The sequence below is a fragment of the Taudactylus pleione genome, unplaced genomic scaffold (genome assembly GCF_031769625.1).
Source record: "Taudactylus pleione unplaced genomic scaffold, aTauple2 ptg000004l, whole genome shotgun sequence".
Taxonomy (NCBI): Eukaryota; Metazoa; Chordata; class Amphibia; order Anura; family Myobatrachidae; genus Taudactylus; species Taudactylus pleione.
The window spans coordinates 4,153,792-4,179,878 of record NW_028284407.1 but is presented as its reverse complement, the minus strand read 5'-3'; the positions used below and the strand labels follow the sequence as shown (position 1 = coordinate 4,179,878).

Here is a 26,087-nt window from a genome sequence, read left to right as displayed (position 1 = left end):
ATAGAGAAAAAAATGTCATCTATGAAATGTGCTGGGTGGGGAAGCATGTAAAGAAAGGAAATCGGCAGAAAACTTGTTACAGTGCAAAGTTAAAACAAATAATGTAAAGGGGTCGTATATTCACTTAAAACATACTGTATTGGTTTTCAATAATGTCAACCATTATGTGAAGTTGCCCTCATCAAATGAGCTCAAACGTTTTTTCTAACTTTTTCACACTAGTGTATATGTACATCAGGCTAAGCTATATCGGGATTGTGAGTACTAGGAATTTAAACTTCTTCTCACCTGTTTGTAGATTAACACCCCACGCGTTTTACAAGCTACTTTGCCATATATACATGTTCCTTTGGGGCAAGCAAGAGTCTACAGATTTAAAAAATACATTTTATTGCAGAATGCGCAATATATAACCACTGAGTTATATAAAAGATGCGAACAGGACAAACTAACAATCCAAGTGCTAGCGTTGGGGCAAGAATGGGGGGGGGGAGATCAGTTGCTGCGGAACGTGGTCATGTCTTTTGGTTCACTGCTCGGCACACACCAGTCATCTGCAGTGTGGTTGGTTTTGTAATGTTTCCACGCTGACTTATTATACACCGGGAGCCTCTCTATTGACTCCGTGGATAATGCCTAGTTGAGGAAGTAAAATAAATGTTAGTATGTTGTACTTTTCATAATATATTAATACACAAGCAAACCAGGATAGTGAAGTTTTAATGACATCAGAGGTTATGCTACGTGTCTGCTTTAGGCACTAAAGGGAGGGTTAGGCTACGGGAGGAGAGATTAGGGTTAGGCACTAGGGGTTGGTCAGGGAGTCAAGGTTAGTAATACTAACAACTGGAAGTAACACAAAGTCAGAAGTCATCCTGACATCATCTCCGGACCCGCAGTCAGTCACCACTAGCCCACGCTTTGTTAACATTATAAAATAGTGTCAACATTTCATCAGCGTCGACATTCTCATGTCGTCATTGTGAATGCCGACAAAACGGGAAGTGTCAGAATTACGCTCGCAGACCCCACCAAGCACCAGCATGATTGACCTGCTGCGGAGCTTGGCAGCTCACTGTTCCCGTGAGGGACGAGGCCGCTCACAGTTTTCCGAGAGGGACGAGGCCAGGGTCTGCGTTGGTGGATGCAGATTCCTGGCCTCTGAAGTGACCAGCACCTGGTCAGGCTGACCAAATGAACAACCATCACGACCATCATTCGCGATGGTGCTTGCAAATGCACCAAGGAGGTGTCTGACACCTTTCTGCATTTATATCAAGATGGACGGGATCGCAAAGCGGCTTGTGTGCGGCTCTGCCGTTCCGTCCATCTCTGAATCGGGACTGAATTCTAACAGAATTTCAACAACAGTATTGTACTGCTTTTCAAGTGGGTGTGGTCTTCCCTGCACCTAGCCTTTCAAGGCAAGCACGCCCAACCAGAAGCAGAGTATACCGGACACCAAGAACATAGGGGTATATTGTGCGCACTACAACAATTTGTTTCGCTCATTAATATTTAGCGCTCCCAGTTTTAGTGGGGTGCCACGCCCTGCCCGATTTCAAAAGGGCAGAGTGCGCCCTGCTAAAACAAAATGCTGGGTGCTGCCCCAACCCGCAGGGTTCCTCGGGTGGGGAAAAATTGCGGTGCAGTGATCACCGCCGGTAAATAGATGCCGTACGCATGCGCACAGCATCTAGTCACAGAGAGGGGAAAGCTTGGGGGCAGAGACACCCCCCCTTTTCTTGTGGCCCTTTCTACGGTCCGGCGCTAGACCTAGAGTGAACACTAAATACTTATCATAAAGTTCTCCAATGAATCGATAGGCTGCATTAAAATTAATGTAGACGAAGATAACAAAACAGTTGCTCGCTATGATAGACACCAGTGTTCTCCCCAGGGCCTTTTTGATGGGTGCTTTGTCCAGCATATTTCTTACACCGCCAGGTGCCTGAGGTCAAAACTGGCTTGCAGAGTGCGCTGGTGCCACCCAGTGAGGGTGCCGCGGGCAGTGGAGATACTCACTGAGCCGTTTGCCCTCGCCGGAGTTAGGATCCCGCCCCTGCCCCCTACACCTCCACCCCAGCCCACCCAGGCCTTGTGGACTCACAGCCTCCCCTACCCCATCTGCCTGGAGCCCGATGGGCAGTGGGTGGGCAGGGGTGCACGGTGGGCTGCTGCTTGCTTACTGCAATAGTGTTTTGTAATTAGGAAGACCACAGAGCATGCTAATAGAATGTAAAATAAAGTTACAGGCATGCACATAAATGGGAAAAGGCGACAAAATAATATCCAATCGCTTGGATATCCCAGTGAGCACTGTTGTATCAGTTGTGAAGAAGCAGACTAGTGAGGGAAGCCACAGAGAGGCCGACTATCACTTTGTAGGAGCTACAGAGTTCAGGGACAGAGACTGGAGTGAAGCTGCACCACTCATCCATACCAAGAGCTCTGCATATAACTGGGCAGTAAATGTAGCCAACAAGAAATCATCACTGAAGAAAAACCACATCAAAGCGTGTTTGGACATTGGCAAATAAATATGTGTCCCAGCTAATACGTGGGGTAAGGTTCTGCGGGCAGACGGGAAAAAAAAATAAAGGAACTTTCTGGTCCAAATTCAAACCACTGTGTGCCAACACTGCCCACTCCTCAGCAACACCATCCCACTGATGTATAGCCACTGGTGTATAGGGGTGGCAGCTTCATGCTGTGGGGATTCGTCTCCTGGGCATCTTGTGAACATCGGAGGACGATAGTTTGATAACGGGGCAGACACATATACACATTTTGTTTTTAAGGTTTTCCACTCTCATGCAATTCAGAAAATGGATAAGTGTACGTGACACAAATAATAGGTCATACCTTAATATAGATTACTGCGTCAGTTCCATATCCCTCTAGAGAATATAGTTTCAAATCTCCTTGAAAGTACTGGGCATAGAGTCTTGATATAGGCAGGCCATAGCCAAACCCAGCCTGTTTACCAGAGAAACAAATACAATTAATGACATTTGCTTACAGTGCAGAGTGACATAAAGGGTGGCCGTGCGCTACATAGCGGATAACGTGCAGTCTGATGAGCCCACAAGATGGCGGTCTTCAGTGTATACAGGACCTAAGTCCATTATGACTACTATGGAGAAATCTAGAAGTGATATAAAATATATCACATAGGACAACAAGGTTTGATTACACCAAGAAGTTCTGTACAATTGGCAAACTATGCAGAGTTAAACATTTAACATGCAGCAAATCTGGGCAGAACGAAGGGAAGACAAAAAGGCCTTTAAAGGGCCACTAAATCTCCAGCCTAAAATACTGTGCAAGTTTTATATTAATAAATGTATAATATACTGTAGACATTTATATGCCAATATAGAATTACAGGACCAAAATGGAAGCTTTCATATATGAACCGAGAAGGTAAAATTAATTAACGGTTTAACAGCGCTACATTGGAGTGTCAGTGTAACTCCCTACTCCGTTACAGTCAGCAGACGCTCCTCTCACCTCTTTAGGTACATGTCCTAATGGTATCCAATAGAGCAAGACGCCGACAGTGTGATGACAAACTACCGTGACATCACCGGCCCTACCATTACATTTAAATCAACCAACCTGTGGTGGATTTTACAAAGGAGCGCACATCAAAATGCCTTGATTTTGTCCTGGGTATTCCTAGAGGGTCACCTAGCGCCCAGCAAGTTGCACACATCCTATCACTTTGAAAGAATTGAATCAGCTATGGGATCTCTTATATGGAATCAAATTATCCACGATATTCCAAAAACACAAATGGAGGGGGTGTAGGGGAAAAAAAACATTTTTACTGTCCAATGAAAAGCCCACACACAAACATGGTCAAGTACTTTATCCCTACATTTTGTACAAGCAGCACTACCACACACACACACATACCAAAAAAAATAACACTGGGGAACAAAAAATATGTAATTTTTCTTGCCAAGGATTTAAGATCAGTGTGAGAGTACTTGCAGGTCCTATTTTCGCATTAGATCTTCGCTATAGCTGAATTGGCTCCAGATTTCAAATTAATGAAAAATTATAAAATTCAATTATTTTCTCCATATGGGGTACCTTACTAATCTAGGCTGCTTTACTTAACAGAATCGACTTAGTTTTGCTTTTCTAACAACTACCCTCTTTCAACAATAACAAGAATTTGTTTTATTTGTGATAACGTAGCTGGTAGTCATGTCTGAGACACATAAAACATTCATATCTCTCACTAACGCTGGGAGGAGGCGTGGCAATGCACCACTGAACCTGCTGGGATATCCTCAGGCCACAGCCACGCCTCCTCCCAGCATACAGAGAGGAGCAACACATAACACATTCATATCTCCTCACTAACGCTGGGAGGAGGCGTGGCAATGCACTGCTGAGCCTGCTGGGACATCCTCAGACCACAGCCACGCCTCCTCCCAGCATACAGAGAGGAGCAACACATAACACATTCATATCCCCTCACTAACGCTAGGAGGAGGCGTGGCCATGCACTGCTGGGACATCCTCAGACCACAGCCACACCTCCTCCCAGCATACAGAGAGGAGCAACACATAACACATTCATATCTCCTCACTAACACTGGGAGGAGGCGTGGCCATGCACTGCTGGGACATCCTCAGACCACAGCCACGCCTCCTCCCAGCATACAGAGAGGAGCAACACATAACACATTCATATCCCCTCACTAACGCTAGGAGGAGGCGTGGCCATGCACTGCTGGGACATCCTCAGACCACAGCCACGCCTCCTCCCAGCATACAGAGAGGAGCAACACATAACACATTCATATCCCCTCACTAACGCTAGGAGGAGGCGTGGCCATGCACTGCTGGGACATCCTCAGACCACAGCCACACCTCCTCCCAGCATACAGAGAGGAGCAACACATAACACATTCATATCTCCTCACTAACACTGGGAGGAGGCGTGGCCATGCACTGCTGAGCCTGCTGGGACATCCTCAGACCACAGCCACGCCTCCTCCCAGCATACAGAGAGGAGCAACACATAACACATTCATATCCCCTCACTAACGCTGGGAGGAGGCGTGGCCATGCACTGCTGAGCCTGCTGGGACATCCTCAGTCCACAGCCACACCTCCTCCCAGCATACAGAGAGGAGCAATGGAGAGGACCGAGTGACGCAGTTAGCACACCTCCTGTTCCTCAGCTTTTGTTGGGAGTTAGCACTGAATGTGTGAAACAAAACGTTTCACCGTAAAAATGAGTTCTTCTCGGAGACAGTGTACTAACAACCCTGATGTTTTTTGTTATATTTGTGGCATATATAGTGTTGCAAAAGTATGAAAAAATATAACTGTATTTGTAAAATAAGCGTATCAGGCTTATTTTGGACGTCACATAAGCCAGCAAGACAAGATTTGGGTGCCTCACAAAGTTTGTAAAACCTGCGTGGAATCACTCTGCAATTGGACTAATGGTGATCGGAAAGGACTTCATTTCTGCATACCTATGATGTGGTGTGAGCCAAAGATCACTTGAGTGACTATTTTTGTGCTCTACATGTGAAGGGTATGAATCGATTTAAGAAACGCAAATGGGAAATACCAAAGTATGAATTCTGCAAAACAACCGACACCACATACCGAAGATTTACCTGTATCATCATTCAGTTCATTGTGCGAAGTTGAATGTGATGATGTGGAAATGTTATTTCATCCAGTGCAAGTGACAACACAGATGAAAGTGAGTTTGAAGAAAGTTCCTCTACTCCAAACAAAGTTTCTCAAAAGGAACTAAACAATTTAATTTGTGACTTGAATTTATGGGAAAAAGGAGCTGAGCTTTTAGCATCCAGACTTCAAAAAAAGCACTATTTTGAGCCGGATGTTACTATAACGCCGTATCGATATAGAGAACAAGCCATACTGCCGTTCTTTAGCCAATATAACAATCTTGTGTATTGCAACAATATTCCGGAACTTCTCCAGATGATGGGCTTACCAGAATATCGAGCAGAAGACTGGCTGCTCTTTTTGGTTAGTTCTAAATGGAGCTTAAAATTAGTATTACTGCACAATAGGAATAAATTTGCGTCGATTCCTATCGGTCATTCAACAAAACTTAAAGAACAGTATGAAAATGTCAAGTTAGTCTTAGAAAAAATTGCTTATTCTCAGCATCAGTGGTCAGTGTCTATTTAAAAATGGTAAAAACTTTCTTCTTGGGCAGCAAAGTGGATATACTAAGGCCCATATTCAATTTGGAGCTAAAAGCCGTTTTCGCGTGTTTTTGCCAGAAACTTTTTCATCGATGACGTCATTTTCACCTGTTTTGATTTTACTCAGTATTCAATTTGGAAAGTTTTTTGCCTAGGCAGAAAGTCAATGCAATGTAATAGGCGGAAAAGTTTCGCCTATGAATAGCAGGCAGAAAAAAGTGCAGAATTAGGGTTTTGGGGTGCAACGTTGCAGGAACCCCCGTGCAGCCTTCAGATAGTCTCCCAAAGGTAAACTGTGTCAAATCACTTTGAATTTGGGGGCGAAAAAAAAATGTTGGGGGACAAACTTAAAAACTAGTGAACTTGACTCTGGGGGGGGTCCTATGCCCTAGGTGTTTTTTTCATTGCAGGGGCTTGCGGCAGGTGGAGTTTTCAAGATTTTTTAAACTTAACTTTAGCAACTTTAAAATATGGTGGCCCCCATTTTCAAGTACCCCAAATTTGCTGGGATAAGTTATTTATTGCAAAAAATACTCCTGAATACTATTCTGCACCACTTATACAAAAACGCTATTTAGCAGCTACTGAGCCCATTTAAAAACACCAAATACCTTCAGCAAGCCAAATCGGGGGGGTACCATAGGGAACCCCCATGTCAGAGCAGCTTTTGGGGGGTCAGGCTGATTTCCCCAAATCTGACAGTACTTTCCTCTTGTTTAAGTTTTGCCGGGTCCCGTTTTCGCCTACTTTCAAATTGAATACGGCGGTATGCGGGCACGAGCAAGACTTTTCCGCAAAACAGGCGAAGTAGGCGAAAAAGTAAGCGGGTCCGCTCAAATTGAATACGGCTCTAAGTATCCTTGTCACATATGCTTATGGGATAGTCATGCAAAACAAAAGCACTGGCAGCAAACCGTATAGCCTCCAAGAGAAGTTATAACTGTAGGAGAAGCCAACATCATTCATGAGCCCTTGACAGGAAAAAAATCATACTGCCCCCTCTCCATATCAAACTGGGTTTAATGAAACAATTTGTAAAAGCATTGGACAAGTCAGGCGATTGTTTCACGTATATTTGTCGAACATTTCCATCTCTTAGTATAGAAAAATTAAATGCAGGAATTTTTGACGGCCCACAGATACGGAAACTGGTGAAGGATCCAAATTTTACCACATCTCTGACTAAAACCGAATCTGAAGCATGGCTGAGTTATGTGTCTGTCATTCCAAAAATTTTAGGCAATCACAAGGCAAACAACTATCATGACTTAGTCCACAACATGCTAAAATGTTTCGAGAAAGTAGGTGGCAACATGAGTATTAAAGTACATTTTTTGTACAGCCATTTAGATCACTTCCCATCCAATCTAGGAGATTTAAGCGAAGAACAGGGTGAACGGTTCCACCAGGATATTCAGGTAATGGAATTGACACATGATGGCCGATTACTGTTGGAGTCTGCAGAGGGACTGCCCGCAACAAGAATACAAAAGATAATCCTACAAAAAAACGGTTCTCATAGCTTCCTAACACTTATGTATGTAATTATCCTGTCTTCTTATAACATTTTACAAATCAAATTTAATCTAAATTAAAAAAAATATATCTTTTTAACTATTTTTAACATTGTTTAATTTGATTTTTCATAAATAATAAAGACATATGCATATCTCAAAAACTAGAGCCAATTGAAAAATAAACATGGCATATTCATGATCAGGAGCACAAAATTAATCGAAATCGACTCTTAAATACCTGGCAACAGATTGACTGTTCCCCAGTGTAATAAATCTATTTATTCAGACACCACATGCATTATGGATAATAGATCAATTCTGGAATAACAATAGGAAACTGTGACTTTGCTTGTGCTCCAAGATGCTTGCATGTAATTATTTTTTATTACAATGTTAACAGAAGATTCTTGATGACCGTGATCTGGCTGCTGGACTTAGTAAAACGGTTAGAGAGGGATGTACCTACCAATGGCGTGGCACGAGAGGTCTCCATCCTCGGCGGCGGAGCGGTGGAATACATGTAGTTAAATAGTCTGTCAATTTTCCGGAGAGGTACGCCGCCTCCGCGATCACTGAGCTGCAATGCAACAAGGCTGATAGAATAAATATCTAACCTATATTTTTACTCCCATCCTCACCCAAAACTTTCTGCAGTTTCCATCGGATTCTACTCAGAAAATCACCAGATTCATCTCACCCACAAAAGACAGTAATTAAATAAAAAGAACCGGGGAGGTTGTACTTAGAAGATAGACCAAACGGGTTTATAAACCTTTGAATAGATCATCAGCTCTTGTACAATGAAATCAAAAAACATTTTTGGGATCGAGACTTTATGAAGATATTCCCAGCCCAAACGTTGTGCCATTGAGGCACCTTCAGCAAGTCTGACTTGTACAGAGCAAACATGAATGACTCTGGTATAAGGGGTAAGGGGGGGACAAATCCTGGGATTGATTGTGGCTTGCATGACGGTGTTACGGAATGGAAACCTGATGTCTATGCTTATGTGGGGGGAGGACATAAGTATACTCAGTGATGTCTGGACAAAGAGAATGCTTTGGGCATGTATAGGGTACATATGGTAAACAGAGTGGTATAGTGGAACGTCATGAGTGAGAAAGGCATGGCATTGTTTAGGGTCCAATGGGGTCTTGATCTGTCTTTGCGTAGATGTGCTACATGGCATTGAATAAGGGCACTATACAAAAGTGTAGCTGTGCTACATGGCATGGAATAAGTGCACTATACAGAAGTGTAGCTGTGCTACATGGCATGGAATAAGTGCACTATACAGAAGTGTAGATGTGCTACATGGCATGGAATAAGTGCACTATACAAAAGTGTAGATGTGCTACATGGCATGGAATAAGTGCACTATACAAAAGTGTAGATGTGCTACATGGCATGGAATAAGTGCACTATACAAAAGTGTAGATGTGCTACATGGCATGGAATAAGTGCACTATACAAAAGTGTAGATGTGCTACATGGCATGGAATAAGTGCACTATACAAAAATGTAGATGTGCTACATGGCATGGAATAAGCGCACTATACAGAAGTATAGATGTGCACCCTTCTACCACTTTTTTAATAAATGGAACTGGTCTTTCCATTACTCTCCTAGCACAGTGCTCAGTTTAGCCTCATCCATGGCTTCAAGTGAAATCCTGTACCAATTGCCCTGGGGATGCCTGGATATGTGCTTCGTGCAAAGCAGTCTCCAGTTTAACTAGAATACACCTAATAATGCTGGTGTTCTGTTTATCGTTTGGTTTGTTATAACAAACAGAATAAAAGGAGAACAGATGCAGGTGATACAACAGCAGCTTTATCCCTAATCTACAAGAACATAGAACATGAGAGGGGTCAGATGAGGAGAACTGTAGGGAACGGAGGGCTTATGCTATAAAGAAAGATTAGACTAACTGCTCTGGTTTCCTTTTGAATGAAATGACCCCTTAGGAAGTGACCTAATTACCATGTATATACAGTCAGGTCCATAAATATTGGGACATTGACAGAATTTTCATATTTTGGCCTGCTTCACTGATGGTGACAGCTCTTTGGATCTCATATTGAGAGTCGACAGCAACTGATTCCAAATGCAAATGTCACACCTAGAATCAACTCCAGACCTTTTACCTGCTTAATTGATAATGAAATAACGAGGGAATAACCCACACCTGTCCATGAAATAGCTTTTGAGTTGATAGTCCCATTATTTTTGGCCCCTTAAAAAGTGGGAGGCACATACAGAAACCGTTGTAATTCCTACACCGTTCACCTGATTTGGATGTAATTACCCTCAAATTAAATCTGAAAGTCTGCAGTTAAAGCACATCTTGTTTGTTTCATTTCAAAGCCATTGTGGTGGTGAATAGAGGCCAAAATCTGAAAATTCTGTTAATGTCCCAATATTTATGGCCCTGACTGTACATATATCCAGCTCAGCACAACAGAACAATGCGCTTCTCATATAAGGAATGAGCAGGTGAATGGGGACGTACACTGTTACACAGTACCTGCAAGTCCAGCCGTTATTACTCTGTGGGGTTGTACATAGCGTTTATGTTACAGTGCTGAGATAGAAGCACTCTCTGCGGGAACACATATAAAACATTCCCTTTATAATACAAGGGTCACATTGGCTGGATACAGACCAAAGCTTTGCCTGTTTCTCTCACTATATACTGAAGTGTCTAATGTACAATTACAGAGGTGAGACCACAAACCACCCAACTCCTCACATTTACCATCGGCATCTGGGTCCTCAGATGATGCAGGGGCACTGGCGCAAACGTAGGTGTATGACGTCACAGAACAACATTTCATTTTTGCTTTTACTAGAATAGATATATAAAAATTAACCCTACACAGTGCCCCATTTACTGGAGACCTGCGAGCTGCCTGGTGCAGCAGTTTTCCGCCCGGCGCAATGGGGCATCTCACAGGCCTTAGCTAGTAACCCCACATGTCCAACATTTATCACCTTGAGAGAGGAGATGGATATTCCGAACACTCTTGGCCTGATCCAGAGATGGACGTTATTCCGCAGTTGAGCGTTTATCGGTGGTCTGCACATGTGTCCGAGTCGCACTGTGCACGAGTCAAGTTTCATTACCGATGTCGCTGGCAGTGAGAATTAATTCGCAGAGGTGGCAACTCAGACGTGTCGCCTCACCCCCAGGGCCCGTCACCTCACCCCCAGGGCCCGTCACCTCACCCCCAGGGCCCGTCACAACCAGTTTCGGGGACGTCTCTACCTGCAACTGATCAAACGCAGTCAAAATTGTGTCTCAATCCCCACAGCCAATATGCGAGACCATAGGGATACTCAGAAGTCCATCTCTGAGACCGATACTGGGTCTTTGTATGCAGTCACTTGGATTTCGAAATCTCGATGCCTGTCATTAGACCTACGCTGGGAGCCCGACACCCGGCTTACCGATCAACAGCCGCGGGTGGACTTAGGGTTAGGGGCTCCGCGGGAGGTTAGGGTTAAGCTAGGGGAAGGGGGGGGGTTAGGGATAGGCACCCCCGGGAGACTTAGGGTTAGGCTGCGGGGAAGGGGGGTTAGGTTTAGGCACTGAGACGGGGGGTAGGCACTTAGAGGGGATGTTAGTGTTAGGCGGTAAATCATACTGATTCCATTTTTAAATATTATTAAATGTGTAAACATAGGACAATTAATAGAACTTCTGATTATTTTAGGTGTCAATGGAATGGACTGTATGCAAGTTACATGTACTTCTATAATAAAGAGTACAGAAAACTATCTAACCACATAAACTGTCTAAGACAAATGTCCTAACCTCAATCTATAGGCTTACAGAAGCATAACTGGGAGTATGGGTTCATAGCTGTCAAAGTAGCTTATTGTTAGGATAGTAGTTTGATTTTTTTTAAGCGCACTTATATATAATTATCTATTTTCTCTGGGTATAGGAAAGATTCACAAACAACAACTAGAATCAGAGCACTTAACTACACTATGAGACTAATTTGCTTTGTCTAGACATAAACCCTTCAAAAGCGCAATCAGTCACCTTAACGGTTAAATCTTCGCTCCCCACGGCCACCTGCACTTTGACTGGAGGGTAGACACCTTTGTCGGCGTGGAATTCCATGGTCGCACGCATTGAGTTCTGCAGCAAAACAAGAGCACAATGCTGTACATGCACCTATTATGCTTCCAGGCTTTTGGTAAAGAAAATAATAAAGTTTCCTTAATATAAAAAACCCTGCTAAGCATCATAGTACAAAGAGAGAATAGAGTCATGAAAACAGGTGCCCAAATAAAAGGTAAAGTTACCGCAATCTGCTATGTGCCTTAAACGGTAAGAAAAAGTGGTTCTCCCTTTCCCACCACACTGGAGTTAGGCTTGGGTTATGCTGGATACACATTATGCGATATATCGCTCGTACAGCCGTAGTGTGTCAGCTCGTGTGTACACAAAATATATCTTAATCACGTTAGGATATCTTGCCCCTACCAAAAACCACCCTCCCTCCCCGCAGCCTAACCCTAACCCCCCACGGCGCAGCTTAACCCTAACCCTCCCCCCTACTTCCTAACCCTAACCCTCCCCTTACTGCCTAACCCTCCCCCCTACTGCCTAACCCTAACCCTCCCCCCTACTGCCTAACCCTAACCCTCCCCCCTACTGCCTAACCCTCCCCCCTACTGCCTAACCCTAACCCTCCCCCCTACTGCCTAACTCTAACCCTCCCCCCCTACTGCCTAACCCTAACCCTCCCCCCCTACTGCCTAACCCTCCCCCCCTACTGCCTAACCCTCCCCCCCTACTGCCTAACCCTAACCCTCCCCCCTACTGCCTAACCCTAACCCTCCCCCTACTGCCTAACCCTAACCCTCCCCCTACTGTCTTACCCTACTGCCTAACCCTCCCCCCTACTTCCTAACCCTAACCCTCCCCCTACTGCCTAACCCTCCTCCCTACTGCCTAACCCTCCCCCCTACTGCCTAACCCTCCCCCCTACTGCCTAACCCTAACCCTCCCCCTACTGCCTAACCCTAACCCTCCCCCTACTGCCTTACCCTACTGCCTAACCCTCCCCCCTACTGCCTAACCCTAACCCTCCCCACTACTGCCTAACCCTAACCCTCCCCCCTACTGCCTAACCCTAACCCTCCCCCCCTACTGCCTAACCCTCCCAGCTACTGCCTAACCCTCCCCCCTACTGCCTAACCCTCCCCCCTACTGCCTAACCCTAACCCTCCCCCCCTACTGCCTAACCCTCCCAGCTACTGCCTAACCCTCCCCCCTACTGCCTAACCCTAACCCTCCCCCCCTACTGCCTAACCCTAACCCTCCCCCCCTACTGCCTAACCCTCCCAGCTACTGCCTAACCCTCCCCCCTACTGCCTACCCTAACCCTCCCCCCCTACTGCCTAACCCTCCCCCCCTACTGCCTAACCCTCCCCCCCTACTGCCTAACCCTCCCCCCTACTGCCTAACCCTAACCCTCCCCCTACTGCCTAACCCTAAACCTCCCCCTACTGCCTAACCCTCCCCCCTACTGCCTAACCCTAACCCTCCCCCCTACTGCCTAACCCTCCCAGCTACTGCCTAACCCTCCCCCCTACTGCCTATCCCTAACCCTCCCCCCCTACTGCCTAACCCTCCGCTCCCCCCCCCCTACTGCCTATCCCTCACCCTCCCCCCCTACTGCCTAACCCTCCCCCCTACTGCCTAACCCTCCCCCTCCCCCCCTACTGCCTAACCCTCCCCCCTACTGCCTAACCCTCCCCCCTACTGCCAAACCCTCCCCCCTACTGCCAAACCCTCCCCCCTACTGCCAAACCCTCCCCCCTACTGCCAAACCCTCCCCCCTACTGCCAAACCCTAAACCTCCCCCTACTGCCTAACCCTCCCCCCTACTGCCTAACCCTAACCCTCCCCCCCTACTGCCTAACCCTCCCCCCTACTGCCTAACCCTCCCCCCCTACTGCCTAACCCTCCCCCCCTATCTGCCTAACCCTCCCCCCCTACTGCCTAACCCTCCCCCCTACTGCCTAACCCTCCCCCCTACTGCCTAACCCTCCCCCCCTACTGCCTAACCCTCCCAGCTACTGCCTAACCCTAACCCTCCCACTACTGCCTAACCCTCCCCCCTACTGCCTAACCCTCCCAGCTACTGCCTAACCCTCCCCCCTACTGCCTAACCCTCCCCCCTACTGCCTAACCCTAACCCTCCCCCCCCTACTGCCTAACTCTAACCCTCCCCCCCCTACTTGCCTAACCCTCCCCCCTACTGCCTAACCCTAACCCTCCCCCCCTACTGCCTAACCCTCCCCCCTACTGCCTAACCCTAACCCTCCCCCCCCTACTGCCTAACCCTCCCCCCTACTGCCTAACCCTAACCCTCCCCCCTACTGCCTAACCCTCCCCCCTACTGCCTAACCCTAACCCTCCCCCCTACTGCCTAACCCTAACCTTCCCCCCTACTGTACAACCCCTAACCCTCCCCCCCTACTGTCCAACCCTAACCTCCCCCCTACTGTCCAACCCTAACCTCCCCCCTACTGTCCAACCCTAACCCTCCCCCCTACTGTCCAACCCTAACCCTCCCCCCTACTGTACAACCTTAACCCTCCCCCCTACTGTACAACCCTAACCCTCCCCCCTACTGTCCAACCCTAACCCTCCCCCCTACTGTCCAACCCTAACCCTCCCCCCCTACTGTCCAACCCTAACCTTCTCCCTAACTTTACTATCACAGTCGGGATTCAGGCGCCGGGATTCTGACTGGATGGCGTTATTCCGGCGCCGGCATTCTGAGCACCGGCATCCTGACAGCCGGGATTTAAACTACATCCCCTTTTACTGATGAATCATGCCGGCCATGCAGCATGGCAGATGGCTGCAGGAACCGCCAACACGAACATCACAACTGTACATGAAAATGTAAATGCCTGCCCAGTTGTGAGGTCAGTCCAGACATATGGAGCAGCTGACTGGTAAGTGTGCCAGTGTGACGGTCAGCTGGCCCTTCGGTCGCTCGGGTGTGTACCCAGCATTACAGCACAATAAATGTCTAGGAGTGTGTGTATCTCACCCCCATCACTACAGCCAGTAGGCTACAGAGAGAAAAGCAAATCAAACCACAAACATCAAAACAATTGTGATACGTTTACAAATGTAAACAACCGTACAAGTCACTAAATGGAATTTCCAAATATAAAAGTCACTAAGAGAACATCACAGACCTTGATAAGTTCAAACACCATATGGTAGAGATGGGAAGGCACGTACACCACCTGGATTTGTTGCCCTGGATTCTTTGCTAAAGTTAGAATAAAATAAAAAGAAATACCATTATTGGTTTAAACAAAACTGATAACTTGTCCCAATGTTAATGTGCCCAGTCTTTACTTTCATTTCCCAGTATATTTAATCAATTTTAATGTAATTTCTAGAGCCAATAAAAAGCTAAATGAAATGATATACTTTACTGATTGAATACAGTATCCAGACACACAGGCAGCGTATGGATCATGGAGTTGTGATATTGCTCTGACCCAAAAAGTAGTCTACAGAATAGAAACCTTATTTTGTATAAATGACTGAGAGGCTGCAGTGTCCTGGTCTTTCTATACGATGTGCATATATCATCAGTATGGTTATAGCTGGTGCAGTGTCCCGCAAAACCCTGCACAGCATACACAGAACTAGGCCACTTACCATTGCACTCCACCAGCTCCAACTCCGGAGAGCTCATATAATACAAGTCACACAGCTGTTTTGCATTCTCATATCCATCTAAAAGCAAAGCTCAGGGTTATCATATTATACACTGCAGATCAAGAAGAAACCTAATCTTGATTTATAATATATATATATATATATATATATATATATATATATATATATATATATATATATATATATATATATATATATATATATACACATATACATACATATATATATATATACATACATACATACATACATACACACACACACACACACTACCGTTCAAAAGTTTGGGGTCACTTAGATATTCCCTTATTTTTGAAAGAAAAGCACTGTTTTTTCCAATGAAAATAACATTAAATTAATCAGAAATACACTCTATACATTGTTAATGTGGTAAATGACTAGAGTAGCTGCAAAAGTCTGGTTTTTAAAGGAATATCTACATAGGTGTATAGAGGCCCATTTCCAGCAACCATCACTCCAGTGTTCTAATGGTAGTACATTGTGTTTGGTAAGCGCGTTAGAAGACTAATGGATGATTAGGAAATCCCTGAAAACTCTTATGCAATTATGTTAGTACAGCTGAAAATGGGTTTGCTCGTTAGAGAAGCTATAAAACTGGCCTTCCTTTGAGCTAGTTGCGTATCTGGAGAATCACATTTGTGGGTTCGATTATACTCTCCAAATGGCCAGAAAAAGAGAAATTTCATGTGAAACTCGACAGTCTATTCTAGTTCTTGGCAATTTCTCGCATGGAATAGCTTTCATTTATAAGAAACTGAACATTTCCTACAACGGTGTGTACTACACCCTTCAGAGAACAGCACAAACAGGCTCTAACCAGCGTAGAAAGAGAAGTGGGAGACCCCGATGCACAACTATGCAAGAAGACAAGTACACTAGAGTCTCTAGTTTGAGAAATAGGTGCCTTACAAGTCCTCAACTGGCAGTTTCATTACATGGTACCGCAAAACGCCAGTGTCAACATCTACAGTGAAGAGGACTCTGGGGTGCTGGCCTTCTAGGCAGAGTGGCCAAGAAAAAGCCATATCTGAGACTGGCCAATTAAAGAAAAAGATTAATATGGGCAAAAGAACACAGACATTGGACATAGGAAGATTGGAAAAAGTGTTATGGACAGATGAATTGAAGTTTGAGGTGTTTAAATCACACAGAACATTTGTGAGACGCAGAACAAGTAAAAAGATGCTGGAAGAGTGCCTGACGCCATCTGTCAAGCATGGTGGAGGTAAATGTGATGGTCTGGGCTGCTTTGGTGCTGGTAAAGTGGGAGATTTGTACAAGGTAAAATGGACTTTGAATATCACTCCATTTTGCAACACCCTGTGGACAGCGCTTGATTGGAGCCAATTTCCTCCTCCAACAGGACAATGACCCAAAGCACACCTCCAAATTATGGGAAGCAGCAGGCAGCTGGTATTCTGTGTAATGGAGTGGCCAGCGCAGTCACCAGATCTCAACCCCATTGAGCTGTTGTGGGAGCAGCTTGACCATATGGTACGCAAGAAGTGCCCATCAAGCCAATCCAACTTGTGGGAGGTGCTTCAGGAAGTGTGGGGTGAAATTTCTTCAGATTACCTCAACAAATTAACAGCTAGAATGCCAAAGGTCTGCAATGCTGTAATTGCTGCAAAAGGAGCATTCTTTGACGTAAGCAAAGTTTGAAGGACAAAATTATTATTTCAAATAAAAATCATTATTTCTAACCTTGCCAATGTCTTGACTATATGTTCTATTCATTTTGCAACTCATTTGCTAAATAAAAGTCAGTTTTTATGTAAAACACGAAATTGTCTGGGTGATCCCAAACTTTTGAACGGTTATTGCACACAAAATCATAGGCGGCACTCGGAGACTAGTAGAAAAGGTGAAATCCTCAACTGAGGGACTTTATTCAATCGACGTTTCGGGGTCTTCCGCCCCTTCCTCAGGACAACAAGCTTGTTGTCCTGAGGAAGGGACGGAAGACCCCGAAACGTCGATTGAATAAAGTCCCTCAGTTGAGGATTTCACCTTTTCTACGAGTCTCCGAGTGCCGCCTATGATTTTGTGTGCATTGGGGGTGGTCTGTGGGGTGGGGTGGGGGTGTCTCTCTCTATATATATATTTTTTTATTTTTATTTTAGGACTGCTTCATAATTAATTAGTTTAAATAAGTACAGAAAAATACCCCTGAAAACATGTATTTTTCTACATGGATGCAATATATACTCTATGACCCGTATTCAATTAGAGGCGAAAAGTCGGAAAGTTTTCGCCTGTCCGACTTTCCGCCTCATTCGCCTGTTTCAGAGGCGAATTCATTCCGTGCGTGTCCCCGCTTTTTGCCTAATTCAATTGCAAAACAGGCGAAAACGTAAATAGTCGAATGCAGAACAGGCGAAAAGTACAGAAAGAATTGGAGAAATCAGTCTGTACCCTAGAAAAAGATACACTAACATAGGAAATCAATGTAGATGTGTACCAATAGCCCTAATAAAGCTATTTTGTGTACTTAAGTTTTGTAAATTGCTTGCTATTAGCGTATTTGTAAAAGTGGTGAAGAATGGCATTTTTTGGTGAAAATAAGTAGTCCCATCAAATTTGGGGTACTTGAAAATGGGTGCTAGCATATTTTTATGTCTCTAAAGTGAACTTTTTAAAAACGTAAAACATCCACCTGCTGCATGCACCTGCAATCCCAAAACCCTTGACCCATCCTTGCAGCCCCCCAAGAAGCCTATTTAACTAGTTTTTATGCTTGTCCCCCCACTTTTTACATTTTCACCGTAAAAATTATATGTCTTTTTTGAGGTGCTCTTTGTCCTGTGGGGGGCTGTCCTAAGGGTTCTGAGTCGTTTCACCACGTTTGCACCCCAAAATAAAAGATTTTGCACTTATTTTCACCTGCTATTCATTGGAGAATCTTTTTTGCCTAATTCAATGCTTCCAGTTGCCGCTTAGGCAAAATCGTCCTGGAATTGAATTAGGCGAAAAGATTTTAGGCGATATTTTCACCAAAAAAACAGGCGCAAAAAAGGCTTAAGTCTCAACTGAATACGGCCCTCTGTACTGTATTTGCTCAGCTGCGCGGCTCAGCCTTATCGGCGATTAGCATTGCTAAAATGTACGGTGTGCTTGGTCATTTTGTTTACACAATTGTTATTCATTTGGACATACTTATAGAAAATAATAAACAAAGATATTGTACTTGAACCTTTATGGAGGAGAGCACACTTATAGGCCAAATGTTGCTACACTGTGACAGCAGGATCTTCCTGGATGACACAACATTACTGCATTTTTGAGATCCCTAAAGTATAACAAATAATCACATAGATCAGTGTGTGATTGCAATTATTCCAAATACATGTTACTTATGTGTATTGGATATGCCCCTATTTATGACTGAAGTTATGTTTAAACAATATCATGTGTTATCGATGCAGTGTAATGCTAGAGCTACAATACTGTAAATACTTGTGTGCTACAGAGGTAATAAGGTACTCTCTTAGTTATATAATACCCATTGCCAATATACGGCTATAGTAGCATTTACAACTGCAATATTTATCTTTCGATTCACTACACTGGTATTATACAGGGCTACTCATGTACCCGGAAATAGGTCGTCTGAAGGTCCCAACGCCATCAAGACATCATTAGCATTAAAATGAGGCTTCTTGTTAGTGCTTCTAACATTATAAATTACAAAAGAAAACAAAAACATTTTATCCTGTCGCTTCATACCCATTACATTTTCCTTTTCATTTTATGTGTGTTTAGCATGAATTGTGGGGTTATTATTTTGGTTGCTTCTTGTAACATTTCACAGCACAGTCAAACCCATTGAAAAAGTCCTTTTGTCTCAACGTAAAGCCCCGAGAACCTCCGCACTTGTCTGAAAAAAAAAAGGTTTGCATGCGTCTGGCTTGTAAATGATGTCCACTCCTTGTGCCAGACAGGAAGCATGCGCTAAGAAAAGTCTTACCACTCCTCCCATCTCCGCTGGGGGGTTATTTGCCACCTTTGTACAACTTTTTTTTTTTCTTTAAAATGAAAACTATTTGGCAACACATATTGTATCTGCCCCTGGGGGTTTTCATGCAGCCCTTGTGTATAAGAATGGGCAGCATAGCCTCCGTCACTTTAAACCAGCCACTGTGCTAGTCTGGGCCAATGACCTGCAAGAGTGGAGACCAGACCCAGGCTAAACTGGTTGGACCAGTTCCCACTACAAAGAGGGAAAACAGCAGAGTGGACTTTGGGCAAATACTAGACCCCATAGTAAAGTTACATCAATCCATAATTCTTACTCACCCTTTTAATCTTTAAATAAATGGTCTGACAATAATGCAGTGGTCATTGCACACAACAGCCTCCCTTCCCCATCTCTAACATATGTACTGCCAAGTGAAATACACATTATCACAGACTGTTTTTGTATACTCTCCCCGGTTTGGCAAGACTGCGACTCAGCGTAGTGTCTGAATGCACATAGGTTTAAAGTGCACCAATAAGTAAAAGACAAGCAGATGTTCCTTGGGGGGGGCTTATGCTCTGTCCCTAGATTTTGCCTTGTCAACATAGGGCACAGGGAGTGGAGCAGCTCAAGAAGGTCCTGCAAAAAGTTATAATGGCTTCTGGTCAGTAAATGGTATGTAACCAGTATACCGCCTCCTCTTCCTCCTGGTCAACAGCACTTTCTACAATCCAGGAGAGCTGTCACAGCTAAAACGTGAAGGATCAGATTGAAGAGAATGACATATCCCAGCGATAACAGGGGAGAGAATTCAGTCAGGATTGTACAATACAATGGTAGGTAAGGATCTAGGAGAAGCAGGACCAGGCACTTGATAACCATTCCCATAGGCACAATTATTTCCTGGTGATTTTGAAACTTGTACTTGCACTTCGATCATAGAGAAAAATAAATATATTTGCACTATATTGCAGTGGTTCCCAAACTGTGCGCCGTGGTACCCTGGGGTGACTCTGGACAATTGCAGGGTTGCCACAGGTTGGTGGTCCAGCACCAAATCAAATTCTTTTTGGTCAATGTAATGTAAATATGTGCACAAACAGAAGCACAAACCTGTCCACCGCTATATAACCAAACCTAAGGATGACCGGAGCACAATTTACTTCACTACATTTTTTTCAGAATTTCTCAATAACAAACTTTTGGCTTAGGGGTGCCATGAAAACATTGCTGATACACTAGGGCGCCGTGATTCAAAAAAGTTTGGGAACCACTGCTCTATTGAATAGCAGGAAACTCAATACTTTTGCAAAATCAGCCATGATGTCTAATCTAATGGCATTGCATTTATACTTGTAATAATAGTTCTCAGAATATGCAATGTTTGACATTGCCGTGCAAGTATTTGTTCTTTGTTACTATAGAACATCAGGCTACCTTCAGTGTCTTAATAGGCTTACAGTCAGAACAAGGTAAAGAAAAATAAACTTCTCAGACTGAGAAGTGTTACTATAGTGCAGCAACAGAACGTGTATTGATAAAATTCTTGCCTAAGGCCTTGTACATTTTGTAGCACCAGTCCAAATAATCCTCCTTCTCCCCCTGTGCAGTAGTGCTGTGTAACAGCCATAGAGTCTACCAGGACAGGCGCTGTGTATTCAACATGGCATTAGGGTTAATGGACAGAAGCTGTAACCAATTTATATTTTGCCTTTTTTCTTGAATATACTCTGTTGATTGCGGAGTTGGCATTACAGGTGGTCATCTTTAAGCTAAATAATATTTCCAATTTCCCCCTCCCAATTTATTTTAGCACAATACCTGAATCTGCTCTTACATTGACAAATGTCACGGAATATAGGCTAAAAATCTGCCTTTTTCAGTTACCAACCCGTATATTGTACATTAATGCAGATACAAAAGATGAGTAGTTATGAATATAACCGAGACAGCTGCACATATTACTAGAGCACATTGAATATCTTGTAGCTTTGCGAGACTATAGGTATTACTTATGGGAGCTATGGTAACTTCAAATTAAGCTATACGGTGAGACTAAATAAATAAAATGATTCAGCAGGTCCATAAACTATTCCTCATATGGACTGAAGTTTAAAAATATCTATTTATTTTGACCTAATTACATTCACTGACGGGGTAAAAATGATCAGTACCTCTTACTACATCAATCACATTGCATGATGGGTCTATGCTGCCGATGTGCTTCGGGTGAGCCGGATTCACCTTCACTTCTCCACCAAACAGCAAAGCTGCAAATAAAGAGAATTAACTTATTTGATAGTAGCAGATACATTGAAAGCTTATTGTACTTGCTGTTAGCTACAAATGTATACTTGGGCAAGTCCATATTAAAGGCTATTGTTTGTGGGACAAATTTAATAAGTTATGGGGGCTTACATAATAAGGTGTTATCCCGAGCCGCTGCGGGAACTCCCTCGAGCCTCTACCTATTTTTAAAGCGGCAATCATTTTAAAGGCAAAACCAACCTGGTTTTGCCTTTCAAATGATTGCCGCTTTAAAAATACAGGAAGACTGGCAGGAGTTCCTTCAGCGGCACCAGATCGCACCCTATTACATAAGCCCCATCATGTGCAGGAGAGCATATTGTATGTGTATAATGTATTTTTGATGAACTGTAATGAAATCTGTATTAAAAGTGTATTTCTCCTGGCGGTCCTTTCGGGATTTGCTGCAATGACCCAGGGAGGACCTGGAGACGTAAGGCTGACACTCCAATTCACGGACAGGAGGAGTAGCAGCACCGTAAGATTTCTCAGCGGCTTTGGGGTCTTGCTCCCGCCAAGCTATGGTAGTATATTTGGGCAGAAGATGCATTCTGTGTTTGTAAGGTTGCAATAGATTACAATTTGCAAATTGGCTTGGTTGTAGATGGATAACACACATACATACACACGCAGAACTAAGAGGAGAAGATCCACAAGGAAAAACAAAAAAGAAATATTGCTCATAAGAAAGGTGCGTCCTTGAAATATCTGCCACACCTCAATGACTCACAAAACGGATGTAGGGAAGTTTTCCTGCAAAGTGCACCCTTGCGAATGCAGAATTTCAGGACCAAGCTGTAAAGATTAAAGAACAGCAGGCGAGACCATTACAGTGAGTAATCCAGCACGGACGTGCCAAGATTTAGTCACTATGGAAATAAATAGTGGAAACTAGTACAGTACATAAACTAAGCTTTTCCATTAAAAAGATGCTGTCCATCCAAATACATTAATAATTATTATTATATACCCCCAAGTATCAAAGCAGGGGAGATGCGCACAGCACAGTGACTTCTCTAGGCTGAACACAAAATGATCCTTGTGGAATGCCATAAGTTAGCCGAGTACGATCTGAAAATTGTCCTCTCACCTTTACCCATGTACGAATTTATTTCCTGCAGTCTGAACCCTGTCAATTGTGTCCTATGTCATAGAATGAAATGTAAAATTGTATTGAACAATGTTGCATATGCCAAAAGATATCACGTCAACCACACTAATTATATGGTCTGACACTTATGCTTCATAGAGACTGATATTTGCTAGGCATGATCTATTCTACATTAACCCATGCTGGTAAACCATAGATTTTATACAGTGTTTCACAATTCAATTTCACCAGTACAGAAGTCAGGATCGGTTTCTTGGTGCCACATTTGCTTTCCACCGGTTAGTGGTGCTGACCCGGTTATGAGGGAATCCATAAATATAAGAAACAGTGGTCTATGAATTACTGAGCTTATTTCCCATAGCACACATGGGGATTTTTGGAAGTATAATTTCAGTTTAAACATAAGTGCACCTCCTCCTCCTCCTCTGTTAGACAAGTAAATTCTGTTATTTTCCTCCTTTTGTGAATCCCAGGCAAACAACATATTTAAAAGATCCGCTCACTTGTCATCTGCAATAATTATTTGTTCCAATTATCATATAGCGGCCACATTTTATTGGCTTCACTGCTTGAAAAAAACATGTTGGGATTAGACCTGCCATCTCTAACATTCCAGCTGCAGTCTTTTCCAACCATACTGCTACACTGTTTTACCCTACAATTCATTTCCTGTCCTATCTAGTTTTATTATTTCAAATGCTCTGTACTCCCTTACATCTAAACACTTTAACTACATTGACCGCCTTTCATACCTCGGAATTTTGTTGCTATACATGTGTTATATGTACAAGCCACAGTATTTATCTATATAATAGAGATGTGGGGAGAAGAGCAAAAGGAGAGGGGGAGGGGAGAAGATCCAAGTGGGAAGAAAGTGTTAAAGGGAGGCGAGATCATCGCAGCTAATAGAATTGACCCCTATGTCCTAGCGCTTTTCTTTAGGAGTATGCAGCATACAGGCATTAATGCTTTGCAGTTCTAAAACGTACAGCTTTTGTATATAAAATTGTTATTATAATATTTAGATTGTTATTAATAATAACAATAATATAGTGTGTAAAGGCCAGAGCCCCCCCCCCCTAGTTAATAATTCTACCACTTGTATAAAAAAAAAAAAAAAAAAAAAATTAGTTATCCTTTAAAATAGATTTAAAAAAAAAAAAAAAAAGGGTTTCATTTGCTGGGCTAACTAGTTTCTTTGTCCCATTTTATGTCTGTATAGGTATAGACCACATTGTTCTTTGCAGCTTTTCAATTTGCAATAAGTGCATTTTGGTACAATCAGTTAAGCTAGTCCGCCTACGACAACCCCAGTCTGTACATGGACAGACGTATAAACAAACCCCTCCAGTTCTCCTACCCATCTTACACAGGCTGTATTCTCCCTACCCAGTTTTGACTTTGGGGGGAAATGTATAAAGAGTAGCCACCAATCAGCTTCGACCAATCATTTTACAGAATGTACTAGATAAATGATAGCTACAAGCTGATTGGTTGCTATGGGCACCAGCATCACTTTCATTTTAAGGAGCTCTAGGAAATCTACCCCCTAGGTGTAAATCAGCAGAGGCTAGAGGGTTTGACCCTTAATTTTATAAAAGATAATAAAAGCAAAACACAGTGCAATTTGCTATTAATACCAGTGCATTTATAAAGCTACGTACCTAAACATCTCTGCTAAACTCGTATTTTCCTTGATGAAGCCTTGTTCTTGGTCTACACTGTATTACACCCTGCTTCTAATCTTCACCCTTCCCCAGTTCCTATTTTAATATAACCTCCGGCCTTCTATCTTCTCCCCCGGCACAGTTGCCCCACCCCTACTGAGATTACGTGAAGCCATACTGTACATAATTCTAGGGATGTGTTCTCATACAACAATGGCCTATTATGTAACCACTGCTCACAGTAATTATTGAGCAAGGCAAGTTCTAGTTTACTTAGGCAGGGTTACATAAACAGTCTGCAATAAACAAAACTCATTTCTTTACATTGAAGCAAATGCTCCAGCGGAAGCCCAGTCTGCACACATGGAACCCTCTACAGTCAGTGACCGGACCTTACTTACTGTGCTGATTCAGTAGCATTCTAATTGATATGCGACTCATGTAGAAGCGATCCAAGAAATACTGCACGTTCTGAGACGTCACTGGATCAACGTCAAAGCTGTCTTTGTACTCCACCACACCCTGAGCCATGGTTGGGATGACATCGTTGTGCCGATTCCTGATGGTGGTCACTGTTTCTGCAAAACTAAAGTTAAAACAATGTTGCAGCCTTTAGTAGCCATTGTAAGTGTGTTTGTGCAGATGTGTTTTATGCCACAGTATGAAGTGCTGTGAAATAGCAAAGGAACCCAGACAAAACTATAAGACGAAGTAAAATACTGGCAAACTTATGGAGGTGGCTATCTTCTTCCATAAATTGCAGCAGGAGGCAAATTAGGCTTTTACAATACTATTTCACACACCAGATCTACACTACGGGTTGTGCTTTTTCATGGTTAACGTGCAGGAACATGTATTGTTTATGGATATAAATCTGCTGCATGGAAAACAAGATATGCTTATGTAAACTAGACTGTTAGGAGTCCTCAGTCGTCAAGTGCGTTAGTAAAACACAGACTAGTTTTTAAAAGTTTGTTTGTTTGTTTTGTAAATAAAAGTTTACATTGTTTATATAGCACTACATACGTCTAATAGACTTCCTGCTCCAGGTTATTTTAGTGGCCCTTATGTCAAATAAAAATAAATAATAATAAGGATTAGCCACATTTTTATATTTTTTTTAAATTACATTATGGATACAGATCTACCACGGCAAGGTGACCATATTTATTTATTTATTTTTACACACGGTAACGAATGCCAAAATCTACAATTCTCTAATTTCTCTGACATACTCACTGTCTGACTGTTCCTGGGTCCTCTGCGTTCATGTCTCTAAAATCAACTATCTCCTGGAAGCTCTGAACATACCTGTAATAAAATAAAAGCACATCAACTTGTAAACGGGGCTGGACAAACCATGGAACACAGGCCAACTAGTATTATACTCCTTTCCTACTTTTCACATTCACCAGCTTTGCTTATGCCAGGAACTTGGATGTCATTGATAACAGCTCACATGCAGAGAGTATAACATTTAAGCTGTAATTGCCAGCAAGTCAGAACAGGAGCCATATAATAATGCCACTGTTATTTTTAACATCCGTAGTCATAAATGT

At 43.3% G+C, this 26,087-nt stretch overlaps 1 protein-coding gene across 1 annotated transcript in view; it reads right to left on the bottom strand.

The window, feature by feature from the left end:
- Positions 1 to 373: 373 nt before the first annotated feature.
- The window catches only part of PDK1 (pyruvate dehydrogenase kinase 1), a 29,797-nt gene continuing 4,083 nt past the window's right edge, over positions 374 to 26,087 (bottom strand). The window contains exons 3-11 of the mRNA XM_088471264.1: positions 25,768 to 25,839; positions 24,930 to 25,114; positions 21,618 to 21,713; positions 15,444 to 15,521; positions 14,969 to 15,045; positions 11,784 to 11,882; positions 8,199 to 8,309; positions 2,866 to 2,979; positions 374 to 636 (exon numbers count right to left, since the gene is read on the bottom strand). Coding sequence (XP_088327390.1) covers positions 496 to 636; positions 2,866 to 2,979; positions 8,199 to 8,309; positions 11,784 to 11,882; positions 14,969 to 15,045; positions 15,444 to 15,521; positions 21,618 to 21,713; positions 24,930 to 25,114; positions 25,768 to 25,839 — 973 coding nt within the window. The 3' untranslated portion in view covers positions 374 to 495. The remainder of the gene's footprint in view (positions 637 to 2,865; positions 2,980 to 8,198; positions 8,310 to 11,783; positions 11,883 to 14,968; positions 15,046 to 15,443; positions 15,522 to 21,617; positions 21,714 to 24,929; positions 25,115 to 25,767; positions 25,840 to 26,087) is intronic.